This window comes from Thalia democratica, chromosome 4 (assembly GCF_965202585.1).
Source record: "Thalia democratica chromosome 4, ktThaDemo2.hap1.1, whole genome shotgun sequence".
NCBI lineage: Eukaryota > Metazoa > Chordata > Thaliacea > Salpida > Salpidae > Thalia > Thalia democratica.
Genome location: NC_139168.1, coordinates 7,093,898 through 7,118,567, shown reverse-complemented (window position 1 = coordinate 7,118,567; position 24,670 = coordinate 7,093,898). Strand labels below are relative to the sequence as shown.

The 24,670-nt window shown below is 26.6% G+C and overlaps 2 protein-coding genes across 2 annotated transcripts; both read right to left on the bottom strand.

Annotated features, from left to right (window-relative positions):
- Positions 1-2,692: 2,692 nt before the first annotated feature.
- Positions 2,693-3,914, bottom strand: LOC145832948 (uncharacterized). The gene is made up of 2 exons (XM_082940150.1): positions 3,439-3,914; positions 2,693-3,221 (listed from the first exon to the last, which is right to left on the bottom strand). Exons 1-2 carry the CDS (start codon positions 3,912-3,914, stop codon positions 2,693-2,695), a joined length of 1,005 nt encoding a protein of 334 aa, XP_082796276.1.
- A 13,910-nt stretch (positions 3,915-17,824) lies between these two features.
- Positions 17,825-19,046, bottom strand: LOC145832947 (uncharacterized). The gene is made up of 2 exons (XM_082940149.1): positions 18,571-19,046; positions 17,825-18,353 (listed from the first exon to the last, which is right to left on the bottom strand). The coding sequence occupies exons 1-2, from the start codon at positions 19,044-19,046 to the stop codon at positions 17,825-17,827; spliced, it is 1,005 nt and encodes a 334-aa protein (XP_082796275.1).
- Positions 19,047-24,670: the final 5,624 nt, after the last annotated feature.

The following is a 24,670-nucleotide window of genomic DNA, read 5'->3' as shown; positions in this document are numbered from 1 at the left end:
AAAAAAAATTATCACAGACTAACAGTATTTTTTTTCTAATACAAAAATTTTTCAAAATTATATTAATTTTGACTAACAATAAATTATATATGCTACCTTGAAGTCGGCAAACTTCAACTCAAAAGCGTTTATGGTTAGACTGGTTTTTATTAATTGAAAAAACAGCTAACGCAGTAGGAGCAAGATAAAAACTGTTTTCTGTTTACAAAAATTTCAACTTATTATCTTTTTGCCTGTGTGTAAATTGCTTCCGTTTTTGAGTTTTAATTTATTACACACTTTACGTAATTTTTAACTTTGAAATAAAATTGTTTAAACATGTTGTTGTAGAGGTTATTAAATTGTAATTAATCGTTGTACGTAAAAGATTTCTAATTATAAACTGGTTCCATTGCTGCTTTACGAAACAGAACTAAGTTTTAAAGGCATAAGTTCGGTTTAAATTTTAAAAAAATTACAAACTAGTTTAAATGTTAAGAAAATTTTCTGGTTTAGTTTAAATTTAGCTAAAACTTTAGTTTCTTTATCAACGGTGGTTTTAATAATTTAATGAAAAATTTAGTTTTATTTTCTAATATTTATGAGCATCTTTAAAGTTTTTAAGATAAGTTTAGAAAAGTAATAACAGAATTACATTAATGGTATTAATGGTCTCTTAAATAAAAAATATACTGCTAAGTTGTAATTTTAATCAATGATTAAGTTATTTTGAATTGTATTATGTAATCAGTAGTAAGACAGTTAAAAGCTGTAGATATCACCAGTAGACATAAATACTAGCATAATTCAAAAATAAAAAACTCAATTTAAATAAAGGTGTTTATTATCACCATACTGAAAATACTGACATCTTAATTATTATAGTTCTTAAGATAAAATTTACGTATAATTTTTTTTTTAACTGTAAGTGTAATGAAAATTATTAAATATATAATTAAATGAAGATCGGATATACAGTAAATAAAAGTTTTTTTTCCAAATTTAGTATTAACGTAACATATACAAAACAAATCTAAGTAACACAGCTTTATAATTTTTTCTGATGCTTTCTTAAATAAGTAGTCAATATTCAAATATTAATTCAGATATTTTTAATTTGTTCTACAGTACTATTTTGTATTAATCTCAATAAGTAGTTTTGTTTTTCTTGATAACCACGCCATACTTTTTAAAACTGTTTTAAGGTTGTAAATTATTCAAAGATATTACTGTATACTTTTTAATGTCTGGTTTTTTTAAGCGGTACATTGAGTATATACTGTGGTGATGAGAAGATAAAAAACATAATAAAGAATTATAACAATTGTAAGAACATTTTTTTTAATTATTTTATAACGATGATTATTTCTACAGCTTTTGTACTTGATTGAAAAACAAACACCTGTCATGCATTCAGAGCCGAAGAAAAACAGTGAGAAAGGTTTTCAATCCATTTACCAGTATGTTCCAGTATCTAACAGTTCTACAACTAATCAAAATCCTGAAATCCATAGTGCCAACTATTCGACACTGACCAAGTTTCCCGGATCAACCTACAGTATAACACCTTCTGATGAACAAAGGGCTTCGAACGGTCCTTTTTCAATGTTTATTAATTAGACTTAGTTAGTGCCATATGTCCCCAGCAATTTAGAGTGTAGTGTTTAAGATATAAATGTTATTCTTGAAACATTTTGTTTGTTTGTAGAACGTATACAAAAATTGTACAAAGTAAAACAAAAGCTCTAATTAGTTTTTTTAGCTATAAAAACACCAATTGCCAATTTATTTTATTCTTCACTAACTTGTTTTTTTTTAACTTTGTTTGTATAACTTTGTTTTGATAAACGACCGCTCGTCTGAAACCAAGGAGTAAAATAAATATAGACCGTTAAAAATATGTTAATATGTTTATATATATACTTTATATTATATATAGCATATGTTTCTATTTTTAACTCACCAGTGTACTACTGAATTTTACTTTTTTTAAACGTTAGCTCTAATACTATATCTCTTTTTTAAATTTATATCAGATAATTGTCTGTTTTTATTTCTTGTTCGAAGTTATGAAAAACATTTACATTTTAGCGTCTAGGAAAAACAAGTTTGCAACTTATGGTCTACAAGTAATTTTAGAAGTTGCCATAAATGCACATTTAAAAACAAAAAGACCTTCAAAAAAGTTATGATGCGACATACTTTAAAATACTAATATTTAAAATAATTTTTGTCTTACTTCATTAAACTCCGGAAAACGGTTTAAACAAAATTTATTTATAATTTAATTCCACTGTTTTGTAGCTTTGTTTTGTTTTGAGGTCCTATATAAAATTATTTATCAATTTTTAAGAAGTTAAAAATTTACGTTTAATATCTAAAGAACACGATTTATAAATGTAGGCTACACATTTTTACAAATCGAGCAAATTTAATTACCAAATTTTGTCTATAAGGGTTAAACTACTGAAAACAAAAATATAAAAGCAGGATAAAAACATAAACTTTCTAAAGTTTGTTTTCAAGTCGTACAAAACCACTTTTTTTATTTTATAAATAACACAAGGTTTTCCATCTCAGTAACGAAAACAAAAAGCTACTGAGTTAAAGTCAAAATAAGTGCAACAAAGTAAAAAAAAAAGTAGTCCATAAAACAAACACAAAAAGTTAAGTTTCTTTTGTTGATATTACGGTCACACAGAAAAAATACCATTTAATTTTCTTCTTCTTCATTTAAGTTTTTCAGTTTAACTCTTGATACTGGATTTCGGTCAATCATCCTATTTATTAGTTTCCACAATAACTTAACTCTATTTTGGTTATTAGTGTAAGAACGCATCTTCTTTGATTCGTAAAGCAAGGTTTTGCCCTTTATGGGTCCCAACTCTTGCTCATTCAAAACATCAACAATTTCACCGTCTTCAGAGAGTTTTCTGTTTATCGTTTCAACTTCATCGCCAGTAAAATTCTCTATCATAAAATGGATCATCCGGAGCAGTTCCTGAACCGTCGATGCATCGAAGAGAACTTCTCCTATGAAGAGTTCGTATAAAGTGCAGCCGATCGACCAAACGTCACATGGATACCCAATTTTATGGCCCATTATGACGTCAGGAGCGCGGTACTGAAGTGTTGTTATGACGTCATAGTTGAAATCTCTTTCCCAACGCACAGAACGAAGGTCGCAGAGTTTGATATCGGGCATAAAGTAAGAAAACATTTTAGTCTGGTCGTAGTAGAAACTGTTTAGTAAAAGTTTTTTTAATGTTACACTTTAGATATTATTTTAAAATTTATTATTATATATATAAATTTTTAGTATAATAAATTGTTAAAAAAACAAAAAAAAGTCATTTAACTCGGCTATAAGTTGTTTTAAACAAACATCATAAAGATCAGTAAAAAATGCACCTAATTAGTAAAAATTATAATTAAGTAAAGTCTTTATGTCCTATTAACCTGTTTAATAAAATATTTTCTTGGTTAATATCGCAATGCAACATTCCGTTTTTATGAAGAAAGTTCACCGCTTCAATCAGCTGTTTCGCCATTATTCTAACCTCTTGCGCTTTAAACGGATGTTTATTAATCTCCATTGCCTTGCTCAGATTGGGGCCGTAAACCGGGTACACCAGGCAAGCCAAAGTGTGATTAGTAAAACCATTGAGAACCTCGACTAAGTGGTTACACTTCCCATCAGCGTCGTGCAGACTGTCGAAAGCTTCCCGCTCATTATTTCCATACTTGTGTTCGACGGCTTTAATAGCAACGTTCCGGTATGTTGAAACGTCAAGGCATTCATAGACGACACCGTAGGCTCCCCTGCCGATTTCCTTGAAAACTTCGTATGTGAAACCATTTCCATGCAAATTTCCAACGACAGTAAGTATGTCTTTCAATTTTTTCAATGAGTTCACTGGACTTGAATTGGACATTATAATTGTATTTTAAATAGTAGTATTGCTGTGTACATGTTTTTTTTTGTTAGTTACTTATTTTTCAAAATAAAAGGATCTTATTAATTAAAAAAAGTTAGGTAATATTATAAAGACATCATTTTACTAATTAAAAAGTCTGAAGCAGCTTAAAAATATTTAAAGTTTAATTTAGCTGTTAAATTGTAATTGCTATTTTATAAAAGTTCTTTTTAACGTTTTGTTATTAAAATTTAGTTTGTTTTATAAACTCATCTAATGTTATTGGATTGATTTTAGATAAAAGCTACTTTAGTTTGTGTGAGTATATTGATATAATTTGTTCTTTAACAGTTTTTTTAATCTAATATATCCATTAGTTATTTGTTATGTGTTAAACATAGTTTGTAAAGTTAAGCTAAGCCTCAACGTCTTTATTAAGGTGTTTAATACTAATGAACTCATAAAAATAAGAGTGAAGCACTCTTTAAAAATAAATAAACTAATCAATAAGTTTGTATAGTAAGTTACACCAACTAAACTATTAATCTCAAATTTATGGTTATAATATTAAATTAAAGTTTGAATTGAAACATTTAAATTTACTTATAACGATTTTTTAAGCAGTTAATGAAAAATTACAAATATAACAAATATTCAAAGCTGAAATTAAAAACATAGCAGAGGTATTGGCTATGAACATAGTTCGAGTACTAACACCTGCTAATTGTTTCTAACTCATATCATGCAAGTTTGAAAGATACTCAAAGCTACAAAATAGTCTAAATTCAAAGCTTTGAAGTTTTTTAGCTCTATTATGCTTATTTTTCATCTTTTTTGTAAAGTGTTTGGTGTTTTTTTAAGCAGAATTTGGTGCTCGACATGATGGTAAAGTTTATTTTTGAGAAAAACAAGGTTTAAAAAAAAATTAAATAAAATTTCAAAAATAAAACTTACTTGTTCATTTTCATTGAATTTTGTTGCTCAAAAATTTGCATAAATTTTCATATTTACAGTTCTGTCTAGTTTTCAGATAAAAAAGTACTTTAGCTTGTTTGTATCACTTTTTTATAGAGTTAATTAATGTAATTTGTTCTTTAACAGTTTATTAAAGATTTTTTACTTCGCTTAACAGTATTGTTAGTGTTTTGATACGTATTAATATAGTTTGTAAAGTTAAGCTAAACATTGGTGTTTGTATAAGTGTTTATTCTCATACTTATTGCAACTAAATGTTCTCTTTAATTCTAGAGTTAAGCATTAATTTATAAATAAGCATTACACTAATCAATAAGTTTTTATAATAAGTTTCATCAACTACATTTCAGTAACTTTCAATGTAAGTGGTAGCTGTTAGTTTAAGTGTTAGATTATTGGTCATTTTTATCACTATGTTTTAAATGAAAAACATAAAATAGTTTTAGTATAAAAAAAGTTAAATCTTTACTTTAGTGAAACTTGATAATACTGAAATATTTATGATAAAGTGAAACACCTTTTGTTAAAAACTATATTTAGCAATAAGTGCACATGTATTTACTTTTGAATGATACCTGTTCAAGTATCATGATAAGTTTTAGCTCAGTTTATATGTAAGTTACATGATAGGTAAAATTTGCTGGCTTTTCCATCAGGAACAGTATGTAGTTTAAAAACACAATACTGTGAATACTTGTGTTACAATTTTAAGATTCTATTGGAGCTAAATTAGTTCAACTGTTCTGCAGCTCACAAGTATTTATTCAAACAACTTGAATGTAATAATATTTTGAAAAGGTCAATTAAGTAAACAACAGTATTTACAAGTACCAAAAGTTTACATTATCAATTTATTTGACTATACATAGAAATACAGTCAAATCATATAGATAAGTTTGTCAGTGTACACATCAAATAAAGACTCAACAGTTGTCTATAAACTTGATGAAATTTTTTTTATTGTAACTTACATTATACTAACATTACATTTACATTTTAATTAAGAAATAATGCTAAACTTAAGTCATGTAAAAATAAACTGTTGTACAAATAAAAACGACAAAATTAAAAGTACAGAGTTTTTGAGATTAAGCTAAGCTTTAATGTGTGCATAAATTTTTAACCACATACTTATCACAACTGAGAGTATCTACTAGATTGAAGTAAACGTTGATAAATAAGTACAAAAACCAACAAGTTTCTATAAAAAGTAGTTTAGAAAAAAATTTACTAATCAATCAAAAGTTTACTGTAACTGTATTAAAATCGCACCTCTATTTTAATCATTTATATTTACACATGTAAGTAATGTTTTGTTTAAGCAGTTAATGAATACATACAAGTGTAAATCTTTAAGTAAAACAAAAGTTTAAAAATGAATTTTAAAAACATAGAAGAGATATTTGTTACGAACATAGTTTGAATACTAGTATCTGCTAATTGTTTCTAAATCTTTTCATACAAGAGATACAAGTTTGACAAAACTTTAAATTTAAATTTAAAGCTTTGAAGTTTTTAAGTTCTATTTTGCTTATTTTTCATCCTTTTTATAAAGTGTTTGGTGTTTTTTGAAGCAGAATTCGGTGCTCGACATGATGGTAAAATTTATTTTTGAAAAAACCAAGGTTTAAAAAAAGTATAGCTATAAGTTTAAAATTAGCTTAAAATTATCAAAGCGAGAGAAGAGAGAACTCGTGAATGTCACCAAGTGAATTTTTTGCACAAGTTTTATTTGTTACGTAATTATACAAAAATTCTGTTTGCAGAAATTTTTTAAGAAATTGCAATTCATATTAGGAAAGTTTTCATAGGAGTGGTAGGTCATCAAATTTTTACTTAAACTTTCTTTACATAAGTATTTTTAGAGTTTTCCTTTTATAAGTTTTTATAAGTAATAAAAGGTACTTAATTACAAGCACATACAATTCAAAACCAATCACTTAGTATGAATCACTTAGTATGAAAAAAATCAAAGTTGTCTTAAAAAGTTGAAACTTGAACTGTTTATGGTTGAAAAAAAAGAACACAAAACAAATCTACATCATCTGCATGTTGCCAAAGTGATTTAAATCAACAGACTTCTACTTTATAGTGATGATCTTGTGTTTAATTATCTTTTTGTTTACAACTTCAAAGAAAAGTCTTTACCTGTATGTTAAAAAATTGTCTTAAGTTAACAGATTTCTACTTTATAGTGATGATCTTGTGTTTTACTTTCTTTTTGTTGACAACTTCACAGAAAAGTCTTTACCTGTATGTTGAAAAACTGTCTTAAATCAGCAGACTTCTACTTTGTTGTGATAACCTTGTGCTTTACTTTCTTTTTGTTGACAACTTCACAGAAAAGTCGTTACCTGTATGTTGAAAAATTGTCTTAAATCAACAGACTTCTACTTTATTGTGATAATCATGTTCAATTCTGTTTGCAGAAATTTTTATGAAATTGCATTCATTAGTAAAATGTTTTGTTACTGGTAGCAGCTCTTGTCATTTTTAACTTTACTTTCATAAATCATTTTAGAGTTTACCTTGTTGTATGTTTTTGTAAGTAATAAAAGGTACTAAAAGCAGACACATAAAATCAATTACTTGGTTTGAAAAAAAAATCAGCATTGTCTTTAACAGTTGAAACTTAAACTGTTTATGCAAGTAAAAAATGTAAATAAACATAATGTCTGTATGTTTTGAAAGTATCTTGAATCAACAGTCTTTTACTCTAACCATATGATTAATTATCTATTTTTTCATGATTTCAGAGGAAAGTCTTTTTCTTTATGTTGAAAAAGTATCTCAACCAACAGTCTTCTACTCTAACCATATGATTGATTATCTTTTTATTTCATGGTTTCAGAGAAAATTCTTTACCTTTATGGTGAAAAAGTGTCTCAAATCAGCAGTCTGCTACATGAGTTATCATGTGTTTCTATTTAATCATAGTTGCACTGAAAAGTTTTTATTAAGCACAAACAAATTGGGCATCTCTATTTCTACAGCAGTCATCTATATCAACCCTTCTTGTGGCAATTTGAATATCAGGTCTGTTCTTGGTTTACTGCTCTTACTGAGGTAAGTGCTTTATATACAAAATAGTTAATGTTGAGATAATAAATGATTATTTTTCAGGGCTGCCAAAACTTATTTTTTTAGTAGTGCTTTCTCAATTTTAAATACTTGAAAATTAATTGTTTCATTAAATATTGTCATTTATTTGTAAATATAGAATATCATTAGTGTAAATTAGTGCTCAAACTCAATTGATATCAAGTAAAGTACATTAACAGCTTTTGCTGCTTAGTTTCTAATTTTATTCAAGTTAAGCTGAAATTTGGTTAAAAGAGTACAGTTTTCGAATTGAAGAGTGGCAGCCCTGGTATTCATAAATGCTAGTCATAAAATTATGAATTAATTACAATGAAAATTTTAGATTATAAAATATCCTACAGAGTTTCTAAAGTGTGCAAAATTAACTAAAAGCTGTTACTATTAAACTTCATTAGCTTTTCTATATGTCAAAACTTATGTGTTATGAATCTCTGTAATAAGATTACAATGTAAAATGTTCAATTACAATTTTAGAGCTAAAAATCAAGCTGTTCTTTTGTTTGTTGTAACTCTGAATGCTACAAGCTTTAAAATTAAGCAGTTAATTTTAAATCTTTGCACACTTTTAGAGACACATTGTTATTAACGGTTAAAGTAAATGTTTTATTATTATGTTTTTATCCACTAAGCAATTAAAACTATAGTGTAAAATGTTTGTGTATAAGTGATATACTTTATTACATGTGAACATGTAGGAACACAAGCAACATTAAGGCAGCTTGATCAACTGACTTATGTTGAGTGTTTTTGTATGTTCATATTACTAATTTAGATAAGAGTCTGGTTTGTTTCAGTCACTTTTAGTGTTTATAGTTAACAGTAAAATTCAAAGTTTAAGTGTATTATTACTTTGATTACCATTTAGTGGTTATTATAGTTGATGGAGTTATGATAAGTTAAATGTAACTAGCTGACAAAAACCAGACCTTTATCTGACTATGTATGATCTTTATAAAAAGACTATGTTGTACTGATGTGTTAAACTTAATTTTTGGAGTATTAATAGTACTAAAAAACAGTCTTTGTTTGGAATTTTAATAGTGATATTATAAAATAAGTATTTGTTTAATCTTCAGCTTGATACTATGTGTAGCATTAAATCAGATATTATTTTGTTGGTTTCATTATACCAATGCTGTTTGATGATGTAGAACAAAAACTTAAGATATACTATTAGACAGTGTCACCATAGAAATTCTTATCAAAGAGTATTTGAACATTTAGTAATAGTTAGTCTTTGAAAAAATATACAAGCATGTCTATGTCTCTGAACTGTTCAAAACATAACAAGAAATGATTAACCACTGTTTTTCCTGTTAAATATTTTAGAATTATGTAGCATAGTGTAATAATTGATAATGCTAATATAACTAAATTAGATAAGAGTCTGGTTGTTTGTTACTTGTAGTGTTTATGAAGTGTATTTAAAAGCTAAAAAATCTTTGATAACCATTTAATGTTTTATAGAGTTATTATAAGCAACTGTGACTAGCTGACAAAAGCCAGACTCTTATCTGACTAGATCAAGTATGACTTGCAGTGGCTTTATAGAATGACATGTGAAAATGGCTTTTTTTTTTGAATATTTGTTGTAAATCAGCCTAATAACAACAGTAAGCATTTGTTTTATTAAAGTTTTCGATTGATATTGTGTTAACATAACATCAAATCAAAATGTTAGCAGTACTCAAATTTAAGTTATAAGTTTTGGATACTGTTATTAGACTGTGTCACAACAAACATTCCAAAAAGAAAAGACTATTTAACATGTCTCACACGAATTTTATGGTTATAGGTATTTATTATTACAATGATAACACCTTCGAAAAATTAATAATATTCCAAATTAAGATTAATCCTACTATTACCACCTAAAAAGACATTCATTTTTTAGTTAACAACTATATGGTAGTAAGTTAGGGTTATGTTTAAGGAGTACGCTATAAGGTAGTCACTTAATTTTTAAGCCAAGCCGCACAAATTTTTTTCAAAATGGGGATTTCCCCAAATCAAAACTTTTTTTGGAAAATTTTTGGGTAGATTATTTAAAAAATCATTTTTTAGTCATTTCGCCGGCTCTGCCGGCGAAAAATTTTTCACTTTTTCTCCCAACCATTTTTTCTTAAAAACCTAATTACGCTTTGAGCCCAGTTAGTAAGCCTGACAGCCAAACCAGATAAAAGTGTGGTACTGAGCTCTAAGAAGTAGTTCGGTTTTGGGTTAAAGTGGTAGCGGACAGCTTTCGTTATTTGTGCATAAGTCCCTCCCGCTGCGAGCTGCTCCTATCGGAGCAGCTCTTGCTCCCGGGACTTTTGCACAAATAACGAAAGCCGTCCTTTTGGCCGCGTCCTTATGCTGGTCGGCACCTAATTAGTTTTTTGTTTGATGTACGAGTAGTTACGCACAATTTTTTGGTATGTTATTTTTCTTTTAAACTCAATATTAACACATATAAATTACAAGTAAAGTTTTATGTTTTATAGTATGTATCTTTGGTGTCGTACTACAAACGCTACAGATTTGTAGTAGACAGCCTGGTATTATTCTATAATAAACACTTCAACTTACTTTGTAATTTTATTTATCAGGATCATTTTATTGTCGTCATTTAGCTAATTACATTGTTACACAGTATTAAATACCTAGTATGTCTAGTAAATAAATTACATCTTAGTTTGTTTAATTATAAAGGTCAATTGAAAGTTAGTTATGGCAAGTTTGTAATACATCAAAGCTAATCATTTGTTTAGTTGTTATGGCATTTATAATTATCTACTAAAACTTATATGTTAAGTAACATTCTGTAGTAGGTACATTGAATTAATTTATATTACATTTAACATTTGGTATATGTCTATTTCAAGTTTGACCACTGTTTTGATTATATTTATTATTACTTTGTTGATCAGCAGGTCTGATAACATCTTTTGTTGGTTACTTGATAAACTATACAAAGTAAGTGAGTACATTAACTTCTCGTTTTAATTAGTATCGTTGTCACTCCACAACAACTTAAATTTTGGAAAATCTACGCTAAAGTTTTCCATTTACACAAGTAAGTATTTACGTCTTAACTTGTATAAAACAGTTTAGGCATTTTTTAAATTAGACTCTAATAAATCAGACTGTTTTTGTCCACGATTTTTCAAGTAATTATGTGATATTTTTCATTTTTACCTTTTTACTATTATTACGTCATCACTTTGTAGTCTTATACAGTTTAAACTTAGTTTAGCATAAATTTCACTTACACTTTAGTTGTATGTGTATGGTATGTTTTATAAATTATTTAATTGCTCTATATTTTTAAGTTGAATAAAGCAACTTATATAGTAATGAATAACACTAACTATATGTCCATGTATTGGATAATGTGCATCTTAATTAAACTAACAGATACAAATATATATGGCAATTAGCTCTTAAATATTTTACTGCTGTATATAAATGAATCTAATTTTTATATGATTTACATGATCGTTTCTAGTTTTATATCACAAACAACATATTTATTTAGCTATAAATTTAAAACATTAAACTGTTTCTTTTAAGTAATAATTACAGTTCAAATAAAATTCCATTTAGAGCCTTTATGAGTTTAAAGGTCTCTATTAGATTTAACCATTATATATAACTTTATTTACCACCGTATGTGTTAAAATAAATAAACAATGGTAGGTACCAGCTCTGTACTTTTGATAAAATAAATCAAATACCGTTACACCGACTAAGTACCATTATAATTTTAAGTTTTTATTTTTAGTTATATTTTAATAACAATTATTTAGTGCCATCTAAGCCAAGGTTTCGGTCTACAGGGTTTTTTATGTGTATCATATACAATGCTTTCTAATGTCTTATATCTAAGCATAAATTTGCTGTTAATTAGTTTGAAAGACATTAATATCCTTACTTACCTATGTTTTGAAGTACATCTACTTAGTTTAAGTTTTTTAAAGTATCTTTTTTTTCTCGGTTAACCTTAACACTTTTCATTATTTTAAAAAATCAAATCATTTCGTCTGTGTAAAATGAAGGGTAAACTTGGTCTTTTAACTGTAGAAACGCCTGGGATTAATGTAGTTCAGCCTTACATTCTTTATTATACTTCTGCTTAATTAGACATTACAATCAATAATCTTAAATTTATCAGCATTATAAGCAACCACGTGAATTTATTTGACATAAAAGTCCAGGCAGGTAAATTAGAATTCCTGGCATTGATGATTTAAAAATTTAGATATTCTACCACATTTTATTCATACCCATATAATTTTCATTACTGGCTGGTTCAACAAAATATCAAAACGACAACGTAAATGCTTGTGATGTTTCTAAAACTTTGCTTTGTGATATAAATGCTGTTATAATGTTGATTTTAATTTTGAAATATATCTCCTTTGCTTTAGTTCTGATTATCGATAATATATAAACTGTTAGGTTATATTTGCATCTGTTTTGCCATAATAGCTAATTAAAGCTGGATAAGTTTGTTTAATTTATAAAGTTTTAATACTTTAAATGTACAAAAAAAAGTTTTTGCACGCTGTTTTCTTATTATCAAAGCATTTAATCAGTTTTGTTCTTTTAAATTAGATTTAAGCAACAAAAATCAAAACTGCCTTTAATAAGTACACTTGCTCTGCTTATGCAGCTTTTGAATGGAAAACTTTCAAGTATTAAAATTCACGTAAACGTTATGTGTAAAAAAAAACAGTCTTATCTTTGTAAATATGTTTCAAATAAAAAAATAATAGCAATTTACAGAAAGGTAAACTAATAAGTACTAAATGAACTTATTTAAATCTAAAGTTTTTAAACTTTATATACCAGCATTGAAGTCAACAAGCAAGTGGTTGTGTGGTTCAGCGATCGCCGACCCGATGCGTGAGCAGAAGGTCGCGAGATCGAGTCCGGTGGTAATCAGTTTTGTTGATAAAATTTTATCAATATTTTAGGTTTAATTAGTCAGCATCTTAAATTATTCTTTAACTTTACTATGTACAAAAGTATTCCGTTTTCAAAACAATAATTCCGTAACAGAAGGTATTTACAAATATCAACGAATAGAATAAACTTAGTTCAAAAAACATAAACTGAATAGAATAGTTCTAATTTCATTAAAAACAAACACAAAGAACTAAAATATGGTTAGAAAAGTTGTTAAAAAAGTTATGCTTTGGTGTTAATTTTTCTGTGTTGACTTAAATGATTTGAAGAAACTTTCACCTTACCTCTAACCGATTTTCTAATTTCCACGCCAATGCAAAATGGGATCAAAAAAAAGCGACCTTGGAGTTTTAAGCTGATTTATTTTAAATGTGGCTACACACAAACCGATTGTGAACATTTTGAAACGACTCAAATGAAGTTTTGTTGAGGAATTTTTGATTTTATGTTATTTTTATGACTTTTTGTAAGTTTTCCAGTTTTTTTTTCGGAAAATGAGCAATGATACCAAAAAGCTTTCTTTGAATATGTTAAGAAAAAAAATTACTGACCAACGGTAAGGGTTGCGATTAGATTAATAGTAAAACTAACTGACTGTGCAATAGTGTGTTAACAAGTGAACTGTCTTTGAAAGGTATAAAAATCATCAAAAATTGTTTAATGTTGTATTTATACACTACTTTTTGATACAGCTTCAAATTAACTCCATTGTGCTTATTCCAATAAAATATTTTGGGTTCGAGTTTCATTGATAGTTGCCAAAACATCGATTATGAAAATAATTTTGTTATCTATACTGGAAAATGTAATAGCATGCAAGTGGAATCCTGGCGGAGAGGTCACCACCGTTGCCTTCCAATCCAGAGACCCGAGTTCGAGTCCGCACTGCAAAACTTTTTAACTAACAAAATTTCGTTGACTTTTTTAATCTTATTTTTTTAGTTTAACTATTTTCAATAACTAAGAATTTTTACTTTAATTAGCATCTATGTTACAGCTCATAAAAGGTAGGTTACTTTTCTTCATTTCTATTTTTTTTGTGAATTATTTTCTTGTTTTATAGTTAGTATATATAATGCTGATACTATTTATCTTTTAAACTAATAACATTAAATAATATAACAAAGTTAATTTTATAAATATTTATTAAAAACGAATAACTGAATTAACAGCTAAGGCGGTAAAAATTAACAATAAATCACAAGAGTATAAAAAAAAATAAAAATATAAAATATAAAAAAAAACGAGTAGTATGTCTATGACTAATAAGAAAACGAATAAAAATTTATTGTGTTAGTAAAAAGTAAAAAAAATATAAAAAATTATACTGTATTACTTGAATTAGAGATATTTGCATAAAAGTAGTTATGTATTTAACATATAAAAATTAAGCTATTGTCTTTACAGAAGTAATAAACGACAACAGTTTTGCATTTTATGATGTGTTTCAACTTTAAGTTATTATGAACTTATACATTAAACTTAAATTATAGTTCACAATATCTGTAAGATCCGTAATAACTATAAAAGTAATATAAAAGTAAATAAAATAAAAGTATTACAAAAAAATTCCTATTCATTTTCACTAAAACTTTAATCTAACAAAACTTTTCGTAGTTTAAACTAAGTAATATTAATTGTTAATATAATCAACTAGGTTTTTTGCAAACAATAATAACTAATGATGTCCAAAATAATCGTGTGAAGAAGTTTAAAATTTATTAGTATTTAATAGCGATGATTACTATTCATAGAATAAGTGATGCATAAAATATTTACATAACTTCATAGTATATTGTTAAATAAAGTTTCAATTAACAAAAAAAGAATATAAAACAAGTTATGTTATAACTTGATATAAACAAAGTCTACAATTTAATAACCTTTAATTAGGGTTTAAACGAATTATTTTAATTTAAAAAGAATAATTTAAACCAATTTTTTTATTTGTTTATATGAAAATCCCCAGCTAAACACAAGTGATAAAGTAAGTACAACATTGTAGGCACATTAAGCAATAGTATTAAAAAACCGATTATACAAACAACTTTAATTTATAAATTCGCTGTATTCAGTATTTTCACCAAAAAAAAATATACAGGCATGTTTTTTCCATACATTCTATTATCATTTAATTAATTCAATTCATTTTTGTACTAAATTATTTATTTTTAATTTTTTTAATCAAGATTAAATCAAAAAATAAGCTAAAAAAAATTATCACAGACTAACAGTATTTTTTTTCTAATACAAAAATTTTTCAAAATTATATTAATTTTGACTAACAATAAATTATATATGCTACCTTGAAGTCGGCAAACTTCAACTCAAAAGCGTTTATGGTTAGACTGGTTTTTATTAATTGAAAAAACAGCTAACGCAGTAGGAGCAAGATAAAAACTGTTTTCTGTTTACAAAAATTTCAACTTATTATCTTTTTGCCTGTGTGTAAATTGCTTCCGTTTTTGAGTTTTAATTTATTACACACTTTACGTAATTTTTAACTTTGAAATAAAATTGTTTAAACATGTTGTTGTAGAGGTTATTAAATTGTAATTAATCGTTGTACGTAAAAGATTTCTAATTATAAACTGGTTCCATTGCTGCTTTACGAAACAGAACTAAGTTTTAAAGGCATAAGTTCGGTTTAAATTTTAAAAAAATTACAAACTAGTTTAAATGTTAAGAAAATTTTCTGGTTTAGTTTAAATTTAGCTAAAACTTTAGTTTCTTTATCAACGGTGGTTTTAATAATTTAATGAAAAATTTAGTTTTATTTTCTAATATTTATGAGCATCTTTAAAGTTTTTAAGATAAGTTTAGAAAAGTAATAACAGAATTACATTAATGGTATTAATGGTCTCTTAAATAAAAAATATACTGCTAAGTTGTAATTTTAATCAATGATTAAGTTATTTTGAATTGTATTATGTAATCAGTAGTAAGACAGTTAAAAGCTGTAGATATCACCAGTAGACATAAATACTAGCATAATTCAAAAATAAAAAACTCAATTTAAATAAAGGTGTTTATTATCACCATACTGAAAATACTGACATCTTAATTATTATAGTTCTTAAGATAAAATTTACGTATAATTTTTTTTTTAACTGTAAGTGTAATGAAAATTATTAAATATATAATTAAATGAAGATCGGATATACAGTAAATAAAAGTTTTTTTTCCAAATTTAGTATTAACGTAACATATACAAAACAAATCTAAGTAACACAGCTTTATAATTTTTTCTGATGCTTTCTTAAATAAGTAGTCAATATTCAAATATTAATTCAGATATTTTTAATTTGTTCTACAGTACTATTTTGTATTAATCTCAATAAGTAGTTTTGTTTTTCTTGATAACCACGCCATACTTTTTAAAACTGTTTTAAGGTTGTAAATTATTCAAAGATATTACTGTATACTTTTTAATGTCTGGTTTTTTTAAGCGGTACATTGAGTATATACTGTGGTGATGAGAAGATAAAAAACATAATAAAGAATTATAACAATTGTAAGAACATTTTTTTTAATTATTTTATAACGATGATTATTTCTACAGCTTTTGTACTTGATTGAAAAACAAACACCTGTCATGCATTCAGAGCCGAAGAAAAACAGTGAGAAAGGTTTTCAATCCATTTACCAGTATGTTCCAGTATCTAACAGTTCTACAACTAATCAAAATCCTGAAATCCATAGTGCCAACTATTCGACACTGACCAAGTTTCCCGGATCAACCTACAGTATAACACCTTCTGATGAACAAAGGGCTTCGAACGGTCCTTTTTCAATGTTTATTAATTAGACTTAGTTAGTGCCATATGTCCCCAGCAATTTAGAGTGTAGTGTTTAAGATATAAATGTTATTCTTGAAACATTTTGTTTGTTTGTAGAACGTATACAAAAATTGTACAAAGTAAAACAAAAGCTCTAATTAGTTTTTTTAGCTATAAAAACACCAATTGCCAATTTATTTTATTCTTCACTAACTTGTTTTTTTTTAACTTTGTTTGTATAACTTTGTTTTGATAAACGACCGCTCGTCTGAAACCAAGGAGTAAAATAAATATAGACCGTTAAAAATATGTTAATATGTTTATATATATACTTTATATTATATATAGCATATGTTTCTATTTTTAACTCACCAGTGTACTACTGAATTTTACTTTTTTTAAACGTTAGCTCTAATACTATATCTCTTTTTTAAATTTATATCAGATAATTGTCTGTTTTTATTTCTTGTTCGAAGTTATGAAAAACATTTACATTTTAGCGTCTAGGAAAAACAAGTTTGCAACTTATGGTCTACAAGTAATTTTAGAAGTTGCCATAAATGCACATTTAAAAACAAAAAGACCTTCAAAAAAGTTATGATGCGACATACTTTAAAATACTAATATTTAAAATAATTTTTGTCTTACTTCATTAAACTCCGGAAAACGGTTTAAACAAAATTTATTTATAATTTAATTCCACTGTTTTGTAGCTTTGTTTTGTTTTGAGGTCCTATATAAAATTATTTATCAATTTTTAAGAAGTTAAAAATTTACGTTTAATATCTAAAGAACACGATTTATAAATGTAGGCTACACATTTTTACAAATCGAGCAAATTTAATTACCAAATTTTGTCTATAAGGGTTAAACTACTGAAAACAAAAATATAAAAGCAGGATAAAAACATAAACTTTCTAAAGTTTGTTTTCAAGTCGTACAAAACCACTTTTTTTATTTTATAAATAACACAAGGTTTTCCATCTCAGTAACGAAAACAAAAAGCTACTGAGTTAAAGTCAAAATAAGTGCAACAAAGTAAAAAAAAAAGTAGTCCATAAAACAAACACAAAAAGTTAAGTTTCTTTTGTTGATATTACGGTCACACAGAAAAAATACCATTTAATTTTCTTCTTCTTCATTTAAGTTTTTCAGTTTAACTCTTGATACTGGATTTCGGTCAATCATCCTATTTATTAGTTTCCACAATAACTTAACTCTATTTTGGTTATTAGTGTAAGAACGCATCTTCTTTGATTCGTAAAGCAAGGTTTTGCCCTTTATGGGTCCCAACTCTTGCTCATTCAAAACATCAACAATTTCACCGTCTTCAGAGAGTTTTCTGTTTATCGTTTCAACTTCATCGCCAGTAAAATTCTCTATCATAAAATGGATCATCCGGAGCAGTTCCTGAACCGTCGATGCATCGAAGAGAACTTCTCCTATGAAGAGTTCGTATAAAGTGCAGCCGATCGACCAAACGTCACATGGATACCCAATTTTATGGCCCATTATGACGTCAGGAGCGCGGTACTGAAGTGTTGTTATGACGTCATAGTTGAAATCTCTTTCCCAACGCACAGAACGAAGGTCGCAGAGTTTGATATCGGGCATAAAGTAAGAAAACATTTTAGTCTGGTCGTAGTAGAAACTGTTTAGTAAAAGTTTTTTTAATGTTACACTTTAGATATTATTTTAAAATTTATTATTATATATATAAATTTTTAGTATAATAAATTGTTAAAAAAACAAAAAAAAGTCATTTAACTCGGCTATAAGTTGTTTTAAACAAACATCATAAAGATCAGTAAAAAATGCACCTAATTAGTAAAAATTATAATTAAGTAAAGTCTTTATGTCCTATTAACCTGTTTAATAAAATATTTTCTTGGTTAATATCGCAATGCAACATTCCGTTTTTATGAAGAAAGTTCACCGCTTCAATCAGCTGTTTCGCCATTATTCTAACCTCTTGCGCTTTAAACGGATGTTTATTAATCTCCATTGCCTTGCTCAGATTGGGGCCGTAAACCGGGTACACCAGGCAAGCCAAAGTGTGATTAGTAAAACCATTGAGAACCTCGACTAAGTGGTTACACTTCCCATCAGCGTCGTGCAGACTGTCGAAAGCTTCCCGCTCATTATTTCCATACTTGTGTTCGACGGCTTTAATAGCAACGTTCCGGTATGTTGAAACGTCAAGGCATTCATAGACGACACCGTAGGCTCCCCTGCCGATTTCCTTGAAAACTTCGTATGTGAAACCATTTCCATGCAAATTTCCAACGACAGTAAGTATGTCTTTCAATTTTTTCAATGAGTTCACTGGACTTGAATTGGACATTATAATTGTATTTTAAATAGTAGTATTGCTGTGTACATGTTTTTTTTTGTTAGTTACTTATTTTTCAAAATAAAAGGATCTTATTAATTAAAAAAAGTTAGGTAATATTATAAAGACATCATTTTACTAATTAAAAAGTCTGAAGCAGCTTAAAAATATTTAAAGTTTAATTTAGCTGTTAAATTGTAATTGCTATTTTATAAAAGTTCTTTTTAACGTTTTGTTATTAAAATTTAGTTTGTTTTATAAACTCATCTAATGTTATTGGATTGATTTTAGATAAAAGCTACTTTAGTTTGTGTGAGTATATTGATATAATTTGTTCTTTAACAGTTTTTTTAATCTAATATATCCATTAGTTATTTGTTATGTGTTAAACATAGTTTGTAAAGTTAAGCTAAGCCTCAACGTCTTTATTAAGGTGTTTAATACTAATGAACTCATAAAAATAAGAGTGAAGCACTCTTTAAAAATAAATAAACTAATCAATAAGTTTGTATAGTAAGTTACACCAACTAAACTATTAATCTCAAATTTATGGTTATAATATTAAATTAAAGTTTGAATTGAAACATTTAAATTTACTTATAACGATTTTTTAAGCAGTTAATGAAAAATTACAAATATAACAAATATTCAAAGCTGAAATTAAAAACATAGCAGAGGTATTGGCTATGAACATAGTTCGAGTACTAACACCTGCTAATTGTTTCTAACTCATATCATGCAAGTTTGAAAGATACTCAAAGCTACAAAATAGTCTAAATTCAAAGCTTTGAAGTTTTTTAGCTCTATTATGCTTATTTTTCATCTTTTTTGTAAAGTGTTTGGTGTTTTTTTAAGCAGAATTTGGTGCTCGACATGATGGTAAAGTTTATTTTTGAGAAAAACAAGGTTTAAAAAAAAATTAAATAAAATTTCAAAAATAAAACTTACTTGTTCATTTTCATTGAATTTTGTTGCTCAAAAATTTGCATAAATTTTCATATTTACAGTTCTGTCTAGTTTTCAGATAAAAAAGTACTTTAGCTTGTTTGTATCACTTTTTTATAGAGTTAATTAATGTAATTTGTTCTTTAACAGTTTATTAAAGATTTTTTACTTCGCTTAACAGTATTGTTAGTGTTTTGATACGTATTAATATAGTTTGTAAAGTTAAGCTAAACATTGGTGTTTGTATAAGTGTTTATTCTCATACTTATTGCAACTAAATGTTCTCTTTAATTCTAGAGTTAAGCATTAATTTATAAATAAGCATTACACTAATCAATAAGTTTTTATAATAAGTTTCATCAACTACATTTCAGTAACTTTCAATGTAAGTGGTAGCTGTTAGTTTAAGTGTTAGATTATTGGTCATTTTTATCACTATGTTTTAAATGAAAAACATAAAATAGTTTTAGTATAAAAAAAGTTAAATCTTTACTTTAGTGAAACTTGATAATACTGAAATATTTATGATAAAGTGAAACACCTTTTGTTAAAAACTATATTTAGCAATAAGTGCACATGTATTTACTTTTGAATGATACCTGTTCAAGTATCATGATAAGTTTTAGCTCAGTTTATATGTAAGTTACATGATAGGTAAAATTTGCTGGCTTTTCCATCAGGAACAGTATGTAGTTTAAAAACACAATACTGTGAATACTTGTGTTACAATTTTAAGATTCTATTGGAGCTAAATTAGTTCAACTGTTCTGCAGCTCACAAGTATTTATTCAAACAACTTGAATGTAATAATATTTTGAAAAGGTCAATTAAGTAAACAACAGTATTTACAAGTACCAAAAGTTTACATTATCAATTTATTTGACTATACATAGAAATACAGTCAAATCATATAGATAAGTTTGTCAGTGTACACATCAAATAAAGACTCAACAGTTGTCTATAAACTTGATGAAATTTTTTTTATTGTAACTTACATTATACTAACATTACATTTACATTTTAATTAAGAAATAATGCTAAACTTAAGTCATGTAAAAATAAACTGTTGTACAAATAAAAACGACAAAATTAAAAGTACAGAGTTTTTGAGATTAAGCTAAGCTTTAATGTGTGCATAAATTTTTAACCACATACTTATCACAACTGAGAGTATCTACTAGATTGAAGTAAACGTTGATAAATAAGTACAAAAACCAACAAGTTTCTATAAAAAGTAGTTTAGAAAAAAATTTACTAATCAATCAAAAGTTTACTGTAACTGTATTAAAATCGCACCTCTATTTTAATCATTTATATTTACACATGTAAGTAATGTTTTGTTTAAGCAGTTAATGAATACATACAAGTGTAAATCTTTAAGTAAAACAAAAGTTTAAAAATGAATTTTAAAAACATAGAAGAGATATTTGTTACGAACATAGTTTGAATACTAGTATCTGCTAATTGTTTCTAAATCTTTTCATACAAGAGATACAAGTTTGACAAAACTTTAAATTTAAATTTAAAGCTTTGAAGTTTTTAAGTTCTATTTTGCTTATTTTTCATCCTTTTTATAAAGTGTTTGGTGTTTTTTGAAGCAGAATTCGGTGCTCGACATGATGGTAAAATTTATTTTTGAAAAAACCAAGGTTTAAAAAAAGTATAGCTATAAGTTTAAAATTAGCTTAAAATTATCAAAGCGAGAGAAGAGAGAACTCGTGAATGTCACCAAGTGAATTTTTTGCACAAGTTTTATTTGTTACGTAATTATACAAAAATTCTGTTTGCAGAAATTTTTTAAGAAATTGCAATTCATATTAGGAAAGTTTTCATAGGAGTGGTAGGTCATCAAATTTTTACTTAAACTTTCTTTACATAAGTATTTTTAGAGTTTTCCTTTTATAAGTTTTTATAAGTAATAAAAGGTACTTAATTACAAGCACATACAATTCAAAACCAATCACTTAGTATGAATCACTTAGTATGAAAAAAATCAAAGTTGTCTTAAAAAGTTGAAACTTGAACTGTTTATGGTTGAAAAAAAAGAACACAAAACAAATCTACATCATCTGCATGTTGCCAAAGTGATTTAAATCAACAGACTTCTACTTTATAGTGATGATCTTGTGTTTAATTATCTTTTTGTTTACAACTTCAAAGAAAAGTCTTTACCTGTATGTTAAAAAATTGTCTTAAGTTAACAGATTTCTACTTTATAGTGATGATCTTGTGTTTTACTTTCTTTTTGTTGACAACTTCACAGAAAAGTCTTTACCTGTATGTTGAAAAACTGTCTTAAATCAGCAGACTTCTACTTTGTTGTGATAACCTTGTGCTTTACTTTCTTTTTGTTGACAACTTCACAGAAAAGTCGTTACCTGTATGTTGAAAAATTGTCTTAAATCAACAGACTTCTACTTTATTGTGATAATCATGTTCAATTCTGTTTGCAGAAATTTTTATGAAATTGCATTCATTAGTAAAATGTTTTGTTACTGGTAGCAGCTCTTGTCATTTTTAACTTTACTTTCATAAATCATTTTAGAGTTTACCTTGTTGTATGTTTTTGTAAGTAATAAAAGGTACTAAAAGCAGACACATAAAATCAATTACTTGGTTTGAAAAAAAAATCAGCATTGTCTTTAACAGTTGAAACTTAAACTGTTTATGCAAGTAAAAAATGTAAATAAACATAATGTCTGTATGTTTTGAAAGTATCTTGAATCAACAGTCTTTTACTCTAACCATATGATTAATTATCTATTTTTTCATGATTTCAGAGGAAAGTCTTTTTCTTTATGTTGAAAAAGTATCTCAACCAACAGTCTTCTACTCTAACCATATGATTGATTATCTTTTTATTTCATGGTTTCAGAGAAAATTCTTTACCTTTATGGTGAAAAAGTGTCTCAAATCAGCAGTCTGCTACATGAGTTATCATGTGTTTCTATTTAATCATAGTTGCACTGAAAAGTTTTTATTAAGCACAAACAAATTGGGCATCTCTATTTCTACAGCAGTCATCTATATCAACCCTTCTTGTGGCAATTTGAATATCAGGTCTGTTCTTGGTTTACTGCTCTTACTGAGGTAAGTGCTTTATATACAAAATAGTTAATGTTGAGATAATAAATGATTATTTTTCAGGGCTGCCAAAACTTATTTTTTTAGTAGTGCTTTCTCAATTTTAAATACTTGAAAATTAATTGTTTCATTAAATATTGTCATTTATTTGTAAATATAGAATATCATTAGTGTAAATTAGTGCTCAAACTCAATTGATATCAAGTAAAGTACATTAACAGCTTTTGCTGCTTAGTTTCTAATTTTATTCAAGTTAAGCTGAAATTTGGTTAAAAGAGTACAGTTTTCGAATTGAAGAGTGGCAGCCCTGGTATTCATAAATGCTAGTCATAAAATTATGAATTAATTACAATGAAAATTTTAGATTATAAAATATCCTACAGAGTTTCTAAAGTGTGCAAAATTAACTAAAAGCTGTTACTATTAAACTTCATTAGCTTTTCTATATGTCAAAACTTATGTGTTATGAATCTCTGTAATAAGATTACAATGTAAAATGTTCAATTACAATTTTAGAGCTAAAAATCAAGCTGTTCTTTTGTTTGTTGTAACTCTGAATGCTACAAGCTTTAAAATTAAGCAGTTAATTTTAAATCTTTGCACACTTTTAGAGACACATTGTTATTAACGGTTAAAGTAAATGTTTTATTATTATGTTTTTATCCACTAAGCAATTAAAACTATAGTGTAAAATGTTTGTGTATAAGTGATATACTTTATTACATGTGAACATGTAGGAACACAAGCAACATTAAGGCAGCTTGATCAACTGACTTATGTTGAGTGTTTTTGTATGTTCATATTACTAATTTAGATAAGAGTCTGGTTTGTTTCAGTCACTTTTAGTGTTTATAGTTAACAGTAAAATTCAAAGTTTAAGTGTATTATTACTTTGATTACCATTTAGTGGTTATTATAGTTGATGGAGTTATGATAAGTTAAATGTAACTAGCTGACAAAAACCAGACCTTTATCTGACTATGTATGATCTTTATAAAAAGACTATGTTGTACTGATGTGTTAAACTTAATTTTTGGAGTATTAATAGTACTAAAAAACAGTCTTTGTTTGGAATTTTAATAGTGATATTATAAAATAAGTATTTGTTTAATCTTCAGCTTGATACTATGTGTAGCATTAAATCAGATATTATTTTGTTGGTTTCATTATACCAATGCTGTTTGATGATGTAGAACAAAAACTTAAGATATACTATTAGACAGTGTCACCATAGAAATTCTTATCAAAGAGTATTTGAACATTTAGTAATAGTTAGTCTTTGAAAAAATATACAAGCATGTCTATGTCTCTGAACTGTTCAAAACATAACAAGAAATGATTAACCACTGTTTTTCCTGTTAAATATTTTAGAATTATGTAGCATAGTGTAATAATTGATAATGCTAATATAACTAAATTAGATAAGAGTCTGGTTGTTTGTTACTTGTAGTGTTTATGAAGTGTATTTAAAAGCTAAAAAATCTTTGATAACCATTTAATGTTTTATAGAGTTATTATAAGCAACTGTGACTAGCTGACAAAAGCCAGACTCTTATCTGACTAGATCAAGTATGACTTGCAGTGGCTTTATAGAATGACATGTGAAA

Coding starts and splice junctions, on each gene's coding strand:
- LOC145832948 (XM_082940150.1), bottom strand. CDS start 3,914: ATGTCCAATTCAAGTCCAGTGAACTCATTGAAAAAATTGAAAGACATA. Junction 3,222..3,438: donor GAAAATATTTTATTAAACAG/GTTAATAGGACA, acceptor TTTACTAAACAG/TTTCTACTACGACCAGACTA.
- LOC145832947 (XM_082940149.1), bottom strand. CDS start 19,046: ATGTCCAATTCAAGTCCAGTGAACTCATTGAAAAAATTGAAAGACATA. Junction 18,354..18,570: donor GAAAATATTTTATTAAACAG/GTTAATAGGACA, acceptor TTTACTAAACAG/TTTCTACTACGACCAGACTA.